We start from the raw sequence: 14228 nt of genomic DNA on the forward strand, positions 1-14228 counted from the left end.
AGCCTGTGCCCATATTTCCAATACCTTTGCTGTCATCCCAGGCTAAAACTCCACATGGTAGCAACAGACATCTAGCGCCAAGCTCCAGCTGACCTGCAAGTTTGCGTAACAAGTTGATAACAACCCTAATAGGCCAGGACTGATTGTGCCTTCCACAGGCACAGTAAGGATAAGGCTTGAGGTTTGTTTCTGGCAATAGCAAAATAAAAAATATTTTTACTGATCATGAAAATGTTTATGGGATATTTACCAGACATGCCTGATTAGTGTGAATTTGACAGAATTCAAAGCAAGCTAATATTAATTGCATTTGGCTTAGTATGTTTTTACTTTTATGAGTGCACATGCTTTGGCCACATAGTAGAGTGGTTTGAATAATGAAAACTAGCAGTGAGAAACCGGTACATATTTACTTAGCAGTTTTTGTTTTGTAGGACTTAAGAAAGGAAGGAGGAAAACCAAAAGTAATAAGACTGACTACTGATATTGAAATAATTACAGTGACAAAAATAGCAGTATTGAAATAATTACAGTGACAATTCAGAGATAAGTACTGCCTTTAATTTACATGTTGCATGATCCACTTTGAACATTGACCAGAGAATAGTAGACGCCTTTTTCAGCCAGGAGCTGTTGATGGGTCCCTTGCTCTATGACCTTGCCATTCTGGATCACGGCAATCTTGTCAGCATTTTGGATGGTGGAGAGGCGGTGAGCTATCACAATGCAGGTGCGACCTTCTCTGGCTTTATCCAGTGCTTCCTGGACAATCTGTGCAATGAACAAACCAAAAGGTGAACTATTCTGACAGTTGTTGTGAGATATACCTCAATTGTCATCTGTGAAGTAAACTGTAATTGACACTGAGGGAAAGGGAATATCTGTGGCTTTAGCTTCCTGGTTTAGAATTAGCCTGGAGTTTCAAGGAGTCAAAACTGTCAGAGTGGATGATGCCATGATAGCTAAGAGGATGAAATGGAACCAGGCTCATTACTGAGACGTGTGGCAGGGGAACAAGAGAAAGTGGTCATAAATTGTAACAGGGGAGGTTCTGACTGGATAAAAGAAATATTTAATGCAGGAATAATCAAGGATTGGAACAGGGACAAAAGACAGCTTATAAATCTCCTTGGAGATTTTCAAGGACCCTACTGCACACAGCACTAAGCATCCTAGTTTGAATTCCGTATTGGCTCTTGTTTGAAGAGGAGTTTCAATTAGAAACCTCCAGAGGTCCCTTCCATGACTGATTAATCATATATGGGAGTTAAGTCAGCAATCTTGAGTCAACTACTATCATACTAGTGCTCATGATTTTGCAGGGACTCTTATGAATCATGGTTTTTTTAAAGCTAGCACTAGCAGAAAAATACTAATAAGAATCTCTGCTTTCTTTTCTTTACTCTGTATGTTTACTAATACAGAATAAAATAAGAAATTAAATTTCTGGACCTAACTGGCACATAATTAAGAAAATAAAGAATCCTGGAATTATTTAATGTCATTTTCCCCTCAAACCTTATGTTTTTATGCCTAGAATTGATCAAAGCTTAGTCCATAGGGTTTGAGTTTTTCGGGTTGTAATTTTTATTATAATATTTGTCTATTAATACTAAGTACTTATGTAGAATCTGTGTTGATTTTCTACAGCTAGAATGTACTTCTGTTATACCAAGATTGCAGCTTTGGGCTTAAAAAAGAAATATGTGTTCTAGCAATTTTTTTCACTGGACGTTTGCATATTAGCCATGAACAAATAGCAAGGACTGGAGAGCAATGGGAGAAGCAAAAAAATTGATGAAACCAGGATTTAGTCTTTTCCCAGAAAAAAGGCTTTCTGGGTGCATCCTCAAACTTTTCAGGTTCTGAAATTTGTGCCTCCTGATTCAATTTGATAGCACTTTTCCAATGGAAGCCTGAAGAATTCCAGGCAAAGAAATACCTTCTTCATTGCTACTTCAATCTGCCTACTGCCATAAAGATTAAAAAACTTTTTTTTTTTTTTTGCAAGGAGTATGATCTTTGTATTTATTATTAGCATAAATATGCAATTTGCATAAAACACCGTATTTCAGGCTTTGGGCTTTAATCTGTGGAAGTGAAAACAATAATCATTATACAAAGAAACATGGATTTAGATTCCAGACTCCTGGCTCAAATCAAGTTACCTTTTCACTTTCTGTATCTAAGGCAGACGTAGCTTCATCCAGTAGCAGAATTTGAGGCTGACGTACAAGAGCTCGGGCAATAGCAATACGTTGTTTCTGACCACCAGAAAGCTGAGTTCCCTTGTCTCCTACGCGGGTATTGTATTTCTACAAACGATATATCACGTTCAGATTATGAATGCAAATCAATTCTGAAGTATATTTAAGCATATTGACCCTGACAATAGCCATCTGTAAACCGCATATTCCATGCCAATAGCTCTCTGAAAACAGATGAGCAGACTAGCTATCTGCCACAGATCTATAGATCCTTCACTGGAAGACTTCTTTGTAGCATCAAGCATTTCATAAATTCAAAGCAACATTCCCTCTAAGATTGGAAGAAAACATTATCCTCAATCAGGAGACAGAAAACCAAAGCTCAGTGAAAGTCTATGACAATACTGGGGATCAAACCCTGACCTTGAATGCTCCAAGCTAGCATCGTAAGCAATCCATTATTCTAACCCACATTTATTCATCCTGAAGAAAAAAATAGTGATGTATCAATTCAAATTACTTACTATATCTATATATAGACATAGACATTTATACACTTTATCTATATCTACACTACAGTTTTGGGCAGTTATGCTTTTAAATTAGTTATGTCAGTTAAGGTAGACCAGTCAGGCCTCCAGAAAAACTCATGTATAGGTCAAAATAGTCTTTCAGTTATTAAATATTTGGTTGGAAAAACCACCAAAGCTTTATGAGACATCATTATATATCCCAAGATTTCTCTACAAAATTTTGGAAAGAGCAGATCTTGTTAAGTCATTAGAAACTAAATATGATCTGCAAAAGTCATGGGTTTTGGCCTTTGTATTTTTTCAAGAAATGCAAAAAGCAGACTAATAGCCTCAAATTAAGCTGAATATATACAACATACAACTAAGCCAGCAACCTCCTTGCTTCAGGAAGTTTTGGATATAAGTTGACATGCGTTAGAAACTGATTTGTCAAACCCACAGAAGAAAAACCCACCCAGAACTATTAAATAACACAATTTCTACCTTAGGAAGTTCTTGAGTCACAAATTATGCAGTTAGATGAGAATTCAAGGGAAATGTGATTAAATGCTTAGCCTTTTTCAATACTTATTTGTAAATATGTCTTGCATGATTTTGTGTGTGGCAGACCTTTCATCTGACCCAAGATGTTCATTCTTACATTATTATGTGTTGGTCATATATATATATACACAAAAGACTTTCTTAGTAATTTGTAGGAATACTAGAAATTTAAATTCTGACTAGGTATAACTGGAAGAAATGCATAAGAAACCTGTCAGTCTAGCAGAGTTTTTTACATATGCTTGAGATAAATAGGAGCTTAAAAAGAAATGTTTAACTCACTTTAAAAAAAAAAAAAAAATACACCCCACACTTCCAGCTCTCAATAAGATATACTTGTGGATTTTCTTTCCTGATATCTTAAATATTCAGCTCCCCACCTGACAATGGAGTTTCACTGAGTAAAAATAAGTATGGTAAACATAATTAAGAATGGATAAGATTTTAAAATTGGTTTCAGATCTATTTATGTCTCAGGGAATTATTGTACCCCAGGGAATCATAAATGGACACAATTTTTCCCTGCCACAGTATGTCACCTCCAGTTCTGAGAAGGAGAGAAAAGGAATAACTTACATCTGGCAGAGACTCAATGAAGGAATGAATGTTGGCTTCTTTTGCTGCATTAACAATTTCCTGATGTGACACCTGCCGACTGTTATCTCCATATGCGATGTTTTCAGCAATAGTGCAGTCAAACAGGATTGGTTCTTGTGAGACGATACCAATCTGAGCTCTCAGCCACTGGATATTTAGAGTCTTTGCATTTTTGCCATCAAAAAGCTAAGAAACCAAACATTTTAAATTTCAGTCACATGACTATATATGTATGTGAGACTTACTCTAAATTCTTACACAGAAGTTGTGCAATTGCAGCTCTTTCCTTAGAGATACCACATTGAAAGCTCACATAATCCCTTCCCCTCCTTATCCTCTATGCTCCAAAATTTTCTAAGGGCTATTATATAAAAGTGAGGATCGTCCCTTCATCTGCCTCAGTCCTTTCCTTTGCTTCAAGAATTAATCAGGTTTTTGAAGACCTGAAAGTGGAAGATAGGATATGCTGAGGCAACTTCACAGAACTTTGGGTAAAGTTCTTTCATTTCTTTCTTTGATGGGAAAACTTTTCTCTATTTTGCCTATATTTTCCCACTGAAGGAACAGATGGGCAGTAGTATTCCATCAAATTAAAGGAAGAGTTGGATTCATTCATTCACATACTTCTAAGCCAAGCATCCAATCTTAAATTTAATTGGGATGTAATGCCTGACAACAGAAAAATTTACTTCTGGATTCCTTAAGATGTCATTTACAGCCAGTTTTCTTTATTCGCAACGCAGTCACACCTGCTAAATTTGGCTACTGAGTTGGTATCATTGTCTATTAGATAAATGACAACAGATATTTTTTTTCTGGATAGATCAGTTTCATAGTTATACGAGTCATATCAACTTGGACAAAAATATACCAGGACATTAAGAGGGCTGTTATACCTCCACTAGAATCACGCAGTGCAGTGCTCTGGCTCTGTGTTGAGTAACATGATCAGCTGGGTAACTGAAGAACTGCCCTCTTCATAGCAGGGCTACCGGATGTGATTAATCTACTAATCCCACAGTTTGTACTAGAACAGCCGATTTGCAATCAATAGAATTGTTTTTCAAAGGAAAGAGACTATAATGACCCTGATTCAAAATCCACTGAAATCAGTAGCAGAATTTCTACATCTGCAGATGTAAAGGGGTGCAAAAAAGCAAGAAAGGAGAAATTGCTTTCAACCACATAGGTGTTTGCTATTTCTTTTCCTTAGAATTCCATTGGATTTGTGGACTGCTAAGTTCTGCTTCCTGTTCCTTATTTGATGTGAAAAAATCACTGAGAAAGCTAGAGAACTCAGTTGTTACACATTTTGGGTCCACCATACCAAATAGCATAACTTTTAGCTGTAGTTTACCAGACTAGCATAGCACTTACTGTTGTGAACAGCCGTTCTTCTGACAGTGCTTTTAAGCATACACTCCTTTCTCTCAGTTCACAGTGCAACTGAGCTTGTAAATTAGGCTACTGCTTTTGTGGTTTCTATGTCAGAGGCCTGTGCTTTTCCCTGCAGTAAACCATTGTTGGTTATTTATGGATACAAGGTCAAAAACATTGGTGATGAAGTTTCACTTGGTTAAACATACTTTTGGGGCACATATGCTGTTTCTTTCTTCATCAGTTTCCTACACTGGACCTGTATGGGCATTTCCAAACTCAGAAAAGTCTTGCCCATTGCATCTAGGCCTTATTTATCACATGATATTTTGCGAGTATTGATGCAGAGACAAGTTCTGAAATCCTTCTTATTCTTACCTCATCCAACACAAAATGTGTGGGTTCCTTTTCAAACAAAATCTCTGAGCATGTTTACATCAAAGTGAAAATGGCAATAAACAATACCGTTATGTGAAAAAAATATGTAAAGTTGCTGAATAAGCAGTGTAGGAAACCCTAGATGTATTTTAAACCAAAATTACTAAAAGTATTTACAATCTATCGCTTGCTAAGTGGGCATACTCTGAAGGATGTTTCTGACAAGCAAAATTCATGATAAAAATTATTTTTGTCAGTGTTCACTGTTTTAGGAAAGAACAGATAGCAAATTGTATTACTACATTATACAGAAGTAGATATGTATATTTAATAACTTTTAAAGTGTTCTTAACATAAAAACCTCAGGAAATTTGCTCTGAATTCAAAGCCATCATTAGGCTGTGAATCAGGTATATTTTTACCTCAAAGATGTTGTTCCATTGATTCATTTTAATGTGGGAAATCAGGGCTTTTCCCATTATACTATTTCATAGCATTTAAATTAGGAATCCTGATGAACCACTGGTTGTCTTTAACATTAAAAATATTTTAAAAATAACATAAGTATATATTATACTTTATCACATCACATAAAATGAAATAAGCACACCCTGCCTTAACATGTTGTTACAAAACCACTTACCATTTCTCCATCAAGTGGATCATAAAATCTCTCCAGCAGCTGAACAACAGTACTCTTTCCACAGCCACTGCTACCAACAAGAGCCAGGGTTTGTCCCTTTTCTACTTTCAGATTCAAACCCTGGAGGATTTTGACCTCTGGTCGGTTTGGGTAGTTAAATGCTGCATCTTTGATCATTATGCTTCCTCCAAATGTTTCCTATAAATGAAATAGTATCACTGTTACATCTTTAAGACAATTTGACAGATGATTCAACTAGAATTGCAGAAGTTGGGTTGTTTTTTTTTTTCCCCCACTGAAATCAATAGTTTCACATTTTCTGGAATGCTAACTTTAACTCTGCAGTCTGAATCTTTGTGAAGCTATAAAATCAAAGTACAGCACAGAACTAATTTGAAAATGCTCATAATTCTGCTGGTTGAATTCTACACAAGTTATACCTTAATCAGATTTTCAAAACAAATAACCTTTAGACATTGTGGGCAAAAGCTGAACTCACAATAGAGAACTTGGTCCATGTTGTGTTTGGATAAAGTGTCAAGGATACATTGAGATAAGGAAGTAGTCAGAAGGAGATGAAAAATCAGTTTCAAGGAAGTGAGAAGAGTATTGTCCACATTATCAATAAATAATATTGCCCATTACACATGGCTTACTTACAGGCTTCTCTCCTTCCTCACTGTAACTATCTATTGAGGGTACCCTTTCAAACAGCAGAAACAAGTGGGCTGCCGATATCTTGGCTTTGGCGTAGTCTGGAGCAAAAGAACTGCTTTGTCCTAATGCCATTGCACCAAATACCACAGCTGAAAACACTCTATAAAAGAAATCAGAAAAAAAAAAATCAATAAATAGACAATGAAGAAAAGGAAAATGGAAATGCAGCTGCAGACACCTTTTTCTTTTACTCAGAGAAAAAAGGGGACTAAATTTAAAAAGAATAAAGTAGTAACCAACTATTATTGCTTTAATTACTCATTTAACTCCAGAAATTTGTGTTTATCCTCTCTTAATGAAGTGAGATAAACAAGCATTCATCCCACATTCGGTGTTTTTGTTACTTATTAGCACTAATTTCTTGAATTATTAACACTGGTTGACTATATGAAGTCTCAACTCAGGCTAGGAGAAAAATGATATAATCATTATTCTAATCCTGTTCTGCTGTTGCTGTGGTTTCCTCTCTGTGGTTCAATGATCTCTGGGAGTTAGTGATTCATTTTTAAGGCATCAACAAAAATAAGAAATCAAGCCTGTAACAAAGTAACAATAAAGATTTAATTTGTTATCACAGCTATGTGATAAAAATTTAAAGGGTTCACAACACCAAAAAAAAGGTTGAAAACTACACTATTATCAGTTTATGGTGAATGTAGATGTATCTTTACAGGCTACATTAGAATGGTTCAAGAACCTGCTGTCCTCAGCTATTAATTACTCTCACACAACATAGGATTACTGATCACTGAGAAATGGTAATTGACATATGAGACCTCTTAGCCTGTTTTAAGGCAGAGTAAAATAAATTCATTTATATGAATTTTTATCTTCAGAGCTATATAAATTAATCTGATTTATTCTGCATTTGAACAGCCTACAAGTGCTTACACAGTTTTAGGTCAGACATTCCCTTCCAAATCTAATTGAACCACTGAAAGTTCACTCCCCCAGCTGGCTAGAGATGTTCAGCTAGAGGACAGGATGCAGACACTTTCCAACATCTTCCAGTCAAAATGAGCTGTGTCAACTATCTTTAATAAGGTCGCCAAAAAAAATTTGTATTATTGGCCTTTCTTAGGCGTTGAGATCACTGATATCCTTACTGGTAGATCTCATTCTTTTCATACTTGTTTCCATAGACTTGTATTGACCTATTGCCTCTTAAATCAGAAATTATATTTCTTCTGAGTTTATGTAGGATCTAAAAAATGGGACTTCAGTTATGATAGGGGCTCTTAGGTATTACGGTAAATGGCTGGATAAACAGTAATTATAACCCTGAAATATAAAGGTAAGAAACTAAGGATAAGGTATAATTTCAAGATAATTCCTCTAATTTTTGTAAGTTTCTGTCCTTAGAAGCCTATAAAGTGTCCTTAGAAACAGATAATTGTACTATTCCTTGCATAATTCCAGATTGCAATGGTACACCTTCTAAGAATACTGCAAATTAGAATGATATTTTATTTGCAATACCTGTCTAAATTAAACATAAAATGCTCTACCTGATTATGCGTATGTACAGTACTCTACACACTGTTCTTACATTCATGGTTCATACTTTCATTTCCCACACAAAATTGTTCATTTAATGAACAAGATTCTTCTCAGGATGTCACCTGAAATAATTTAGTTATCCTTCCCTTATAGTGAACAGCATTTACCTTATGGAATCCCATTCTCCAACTATTTAACATGTATTTTAGAGAAGATTTCAAATTTCAATGAATAAACCTGACATAGAAATAACAAAGACTATGATGACCCATTCTTGAAAAGATTTTTACAGTAGTATTATGCTTCAATAAACAGCTACAACTATGTTTTTTGTAGAATATACAGAGGACCTCACAGCTACACGAACAATAAGATTGGTGAGAATAAACAAAGTGATGTAAGTAGGATACTGTTTCAACCTCTGGAAAATAGAGAAAAGAAAATCCAAAATCAGGCCTACTGGAACAGCTCAGACTCTGTAGTCACCTAGAAAATCCACTTTGTAATATGCTTTCATTACATTTAAGTACAGAAGAATTTGCCTGTTTTGTCATAGCTTACCCAATGCACTCATGATATCTCTAGGAGTAAACAAAGACCTTTCTCTGAACTGATAGAAAAAAGATTGCAAAAGAGATACTTACAAAAACACACTTTTATACTGCATGTGTCCGTTTACCACTAGATATGCACCAAACCGGAAACAGCCGGCGTAGGTAAAGAACATCATTGCTTGTGAAAGGGCAAAACAAAATCCAAATATATGTGCCTTCTTCACAGAATTTCTGTAAGAAAGAATGCATATTTTCATTAAAACCTGCAATCATACTTAAGTCCCAGTATGCAAAAAGCAACTAATTGACTTCAGATGCAACTGTTATGAATGGGAAGTGTATTCATACTTAAACAACACAATCCCTTGTCTCCTATTAGTGTGTGTCTAAGAAAAGTTAGTTTTGTTTCCAGAATTTTATTTACTTCCAAGAACAGCTTGGAATATGGGTACACAAAAGGGCGGTGTCTTAGCTGCTACGTATAATTATTGTCTTACCATCTCATAGTTTGAGTGTTAAAACACTTTATGTTTCAGTCCATGATTACTACTTTGAAGATGTAAATTTTACTACTGCATCACATAAGAGGAAAAAAAAAGAGCAGAACTGTTAGCTCACCTTCAGCCAAAGCCAAATTTTTGTCATTTTTTCTTTACTTGCTATTTTTTGTTAACCAAATAACAAAGACATTAAACAGTTCAATGTTATACTCTCAAGAATCTGTTTCTTTTCAATTTTATCAGTCAAAACTCCTCTTTCAAATAAAATTAAGCCTGCATGTATGATGCAGAAATTAGATTTTGGATGATAAAACTATGCTTATATCTAAAAGCAAGGCAGAGAGAAAATTTTCTGCAAGAAAAAAGAAATAAAGTATTTTCATTTTATCGATGCTATTACTAAGTCACAACTGTATGGTTCCTTCTGGAAAAAACACAAATCAAAACAAAGAGGAGCCAGATTCACAAGAGTGCTTTTTTTTTTTTTTAATTAAGAGGTTGTTGTGACTTCTCCTTTACATAGCTGATTTCTGCATCAATCCAGTATAACAGAAAGTCTAAGCTCAATTTTTATAAAATAGAAACTCTTTGCCTAACCAGTGGTTTAACAAGCACTGAAGCATTAACTGAAAAACACATGTCCTATCTCTTCCAGACAAATTGACCCATAGGGCAATAAATTCTTGTTTATAATAGAACAACATTAAGATGAAAGTCTTGGAGCAATCCCATCAACGTCAACCCTGAGAATGGGTAGCCGCTGTCTTGCAAGTTGTAAGATATGGACTCAAAACCTAGCAACCTGATAAAAAAGCTTAAGTAGTATCTTTTACATCCTGCACTGTGCCCAAACCACTCAATTATTATGGTAGATGTATTAGTAGCCTGCCTACTTGTCTCTCATCATATCTGTGTATGTACGCTGTCCTGTCCTTTACTTCTCTCATGGATGTCTGCAAATGAAACTCTTAACTCTGGAACGAACAAAACTTTAATTGACAGTATCTTTTTTTAGTTTTGGGGTTTTTTTATTTTAAGACTTTATAATTTTGATTTAGTTCAGGCAGATTTATATTCAATTTTTTTTTCAGTCACAAACCAACAAGTAATTATTCAAATGTTTTCAATCCTATTCATACTTTCAAAAATGGCTTAATGCAATATTCAATTTGCATTAAAAAGTTTTTAGTTAAATATCTGAAACACTTCAGGTTGGAGGTTATATTAGATGACTTCTAAAGCTCACTGAAAACTAACATTTTTCCAAACCAAGAGATATTGCAATAGAAGATAGCAATATTATCACAGAAAATCAATTAAATCAAAGAACAAAAATGTTGGCTAGTGGTTGCATTTGTTAATCAGAAATATGCAAATATTTACATTAATTCTGATGTAATTAAATTATACACTAAATCATACACATTAACAAAAAAAAAAATAATCAATGTTAGTCCAAGTAAATATTTGTAATTTATTCTATAGTTTAAATATGGATTTTTTTTTAGCTTAGTTATTTTTATTATACCTGTAGGGTACATGCAAATGTTCTCCATACATCAACTCAAATTTTCTTTCTCGGGTCAGACCAACAACAGTTCTAATATTTTCTATGGCCTCTGTGGCAATCTGCAATAGAAACACAAACATTTTAATCAGAAGTTGATTGCGTTCCAGTTTCTTATTCTAAACCAATAAAAGGAGTCTGCTGGAATATAATTTTATATTTTTATAATTGTTATTAAAATCATGGACCTTTGATATCAAAATTAAACATTTTACATTTTTCTTTTTATGACAGTGAGATTCTCTGATGATTCTCAGAATTTTCTGATAAGACCTCTTTAATGTCCTCCAAATAAGTAGTGAAAAACCATTAGACAGCAGTGACAATTATGGAGAAGATATTCTATAAGAAAAATGGCAATTCAGCATTCAACTTCTAGTCCACTGAGGTTGGGGTATAACCAGAATGTCCAGGTTTCTTTTGTGCCTAGAGCCTAACTTAGATCTCAGCAGTAAATATTTGATCTGATCAATAATACCGTCTTTAGGCTTGCAGATTCTTTAGACCTTAGTCATTTGCATACACAAAGGGATCTAGTAACATTTGAAGGCAGTAGACACATGCCTACGTGGGAACAACTGATTCAAGGCTTTTATGTATACTGTTAAGTCTATGTAGGTGCCCATAAAGTCTTCCTCAATGACCACACAGTAAGGCTAGGAGCCTGTATGGTCAATTCAGTCCATATGCATGTAGAAGAGGACGATGCTTAGAAATAGCCAACAGCAAACACCTGGAACAACCATATCTCTTCAGACACCTCAGCCAAAAGGGCTAACCATGTCCTGAGGTACATCAAGCACAGCTTAGCTAGGTGGTTGAGGGAGGTGATTGTCCCACTCTACACTGCAATGGTGCAGCCCCACCCTGAGTACTGAGTGCAGTTTTGGATGCCTTAATATAAGAACATCATCAACCTATTAGAGTGTGTTCAGATGATGTCAACCAAGATGATGAAAGGTCTCAAGGGCAGGACTTATTAGGAGTGGCTGAGGGCACTTGGTTTGTTCAGTTTAGAGAAGAGAAGGGGGAGGGGGGATGTCATCGCAGTCTACAACTTTCTCAAGTGGGGCAGTGGAGGGGGAGGTGCTGATCTCTCTCTGGTGACCAGTGATAGGACACAATGAAACGATACGGAACTGCATCAGGGAAAGCTCAGATTGGACATTAGAAAAAGCTTCTTCACTGAGAGGGTGGTCAGTCACAGGAACAAGCTTCTCAGGGAAGTGGTCACGGCATCAAGCCTGTCAGAGTTGAAGGAGCATCTGGACCATGCTCTTACTCGTATGGTTCAGTTTTAGGTAGGCCTGCGAGGAGCAGGGAGTTGGACTCAATGATCCTTATGGGTCCCTTCCAACTTGAGATGTTCTATGATTCTCTTCTATGAACAGAATGAAATTCTATTCTGAAAAGTGATCCTGTATGTTTTGTTTTATAGGACACCAGAGTTATGCCAATTCATGATACAGCTCAAATACTTACAGTTTAAAACAAAGAAACAAACAACTTCCATACCCCACTACTTTTATCTAAGTTAAACCACAGACCTGAAAGCATTTTTCTTCATGAACTGTTACTAAGGATTTTTAAACTGTGGTACTGTTATCTTTATTCTAAAATATAGGGATATAATTATCTTATAGCCTCAGTAATGCCTGTGCCACTGTTTGAAAATTTGCATATAATTGACTAACTCATTGATTTGAATGTAATACACAATGTTAATGATAACAAAGAAATGAAATAGATTTTATTCGTAGTTATACTGTCTCACCAATACTCAAAGGAGTAGTCTTTTTTTTTTTTCATTAGTAACATACTTTCAGCAACCCTTTGCAGAAAGCAAATTTTCCAGGCAGGACCCCATTTTCACTGAAGAAAACTAATTTTAAAAAACTTGGTAAATGAATAAAATGCCTGTAGTGTAGTGCTTGCTTAAGTCTCATACCTTGATAAGAAAAGAAAGGTTTTTTTCTCAAGCTTTGCAAAAAAATCACAAATTTTTGTAACACCTGCGGTAATTCTTCACAATCTGCTCCATTAAGAAAGTCTCTAGTGCCTATTCCAAGAATTGTCAATTTTTTCCTGTTTTATCTTACAAAAACCCAATATGAAATAAATGTGTAGCCATTAGAAATAAGAAGCAGAAGAAATATAGTCAGTTGAAAGGAAAGGAAATACATCCTTTGGCTTGTACAAAAAAGCCCATGGGAAGATCATTACACAGAATTCCCTGTGGGCTTGGAGGGACAATAATGTTTTTCAGCAACTTTACAGACATGATGGAAGGAAATAAAACCCGTTTAGTAAATAGGAGTTACAGGGTGGGGGTTCAGATCCAGATTAAGACACCTGAATTTAGGTGTCTAAGCTACCAGTGTAGTCAATGAATACCTATTCAACAGAACTAGAAAGCAATTCAGCTGCCTAAGCACTATGTGCCTACCTTGTCTCTTTCTCCATGATTGCCAACTGGTGTGGGAAGGACTCTTAACTAAGTTACCCACATGCAGGTGGCTTGTGCCATTGGAGATGCTCCAGGATACTTAAAACATTTGGGTAAGGCATGGCAGATACGACATAGAACATAGAGTAGACCCATACCCTTCTGAAATGGTATCACCCAGACACTGGGACATCTCCAATAATTATAAGGGGACTTTAGACTGCTAGCACATATGCAGACATATACATTTAAACAACAAATCTGAAGATTAATACTATTCCTTATGTACATGGCCTTAGATAAATGATTTTCTTCTCAACAACTTTTAAAAACAGGAGGACATATGAAGGGATTTTAGAAAAGTTTTACCTTGAAGAAAGCAATATCTGGGAAGTGATGAAATAGTTGTTCTGTTCCAAAAGGATTTTTGGAATGAAGTGACATTAAATGCCTTCATCTAATTTCTTAAATAAGAGTCTAGCCTTCTCGCTTTTCAGTTCTCATCTTTCTCTTCCACTCAAAAAATAAAGGAATAGCAAACAGACTCAGAAACCAGTGGATATAGACATATTACCCCTGCAAACATTAATAAGATGAAAGAGAGAAAACAAAAAGCAGTATAATATACTTGAGAGATGACATGCCAAAAAGGGATGACAAAAGAAA

The 14228-nt window shown here is 35.4% G+C and overlaps 1 protein-coding gene across 1 annotated transcript in view; it reads right to left on the bottom strand.

Moving 5' to 3' along the window:
- Positions 1 to 509: 509 nt before the first annotated feature.
- The window catches only part of ABCB1 (ATP-binding cassette, sub-family B (MDR/TAP), member 1), a 42883-nt gene continuing 29164 nt past the window's right edge, over positions 510 to 14228 (bottom strand). The window contains exons 21-27 of the mRNA XM_009888960.1: positions 11078 to 11178; positions 9140 to 9280; positions 6939 to 7095; positions 6279 to 6476; positions 3860 to 4066; positions 2169 to 2315; positions 510 to 771 (exon numbers count right to left, since the gene is read on the bottom strand). Of these exons, the coding sequence (XP_009887262.1) occupies positions 565 to 771; positions 2169 to 2315; positions 3860 to 4066; positions 6279 to 6476; positions 6939 to 7095; positions 9140 to 9280; positions 11078 to 11178 (1158 nt within the window). The 3' untranslated portion in view covers positions 510 to 564. The remainder of the gene's footprint in view (positions 772 to 2168; positions 2316 to 3859; positions 4067 to 6278; positions 6477 to 6938; positions 7096 to 9139; positions 9281 to 11077; positions 11179 to 14228) is intronic.

This window comes from Charadrius vociferus, unplaced genomic scaffold, assembly GCF_000708025.1.
Source record: "Charadrius vociferus isolate BGI_N301 unplaced genomic scaffold, ASM70802v2 scaffold297, whole genome shotgun sequence".
Taxonomy (NCBI): domain Eukaryota; kingdom Metazoa; phylum Chordata; class Aves; order Charadriiformes; family Charadriidae; genus Charadrius; species Charadrius vociferus.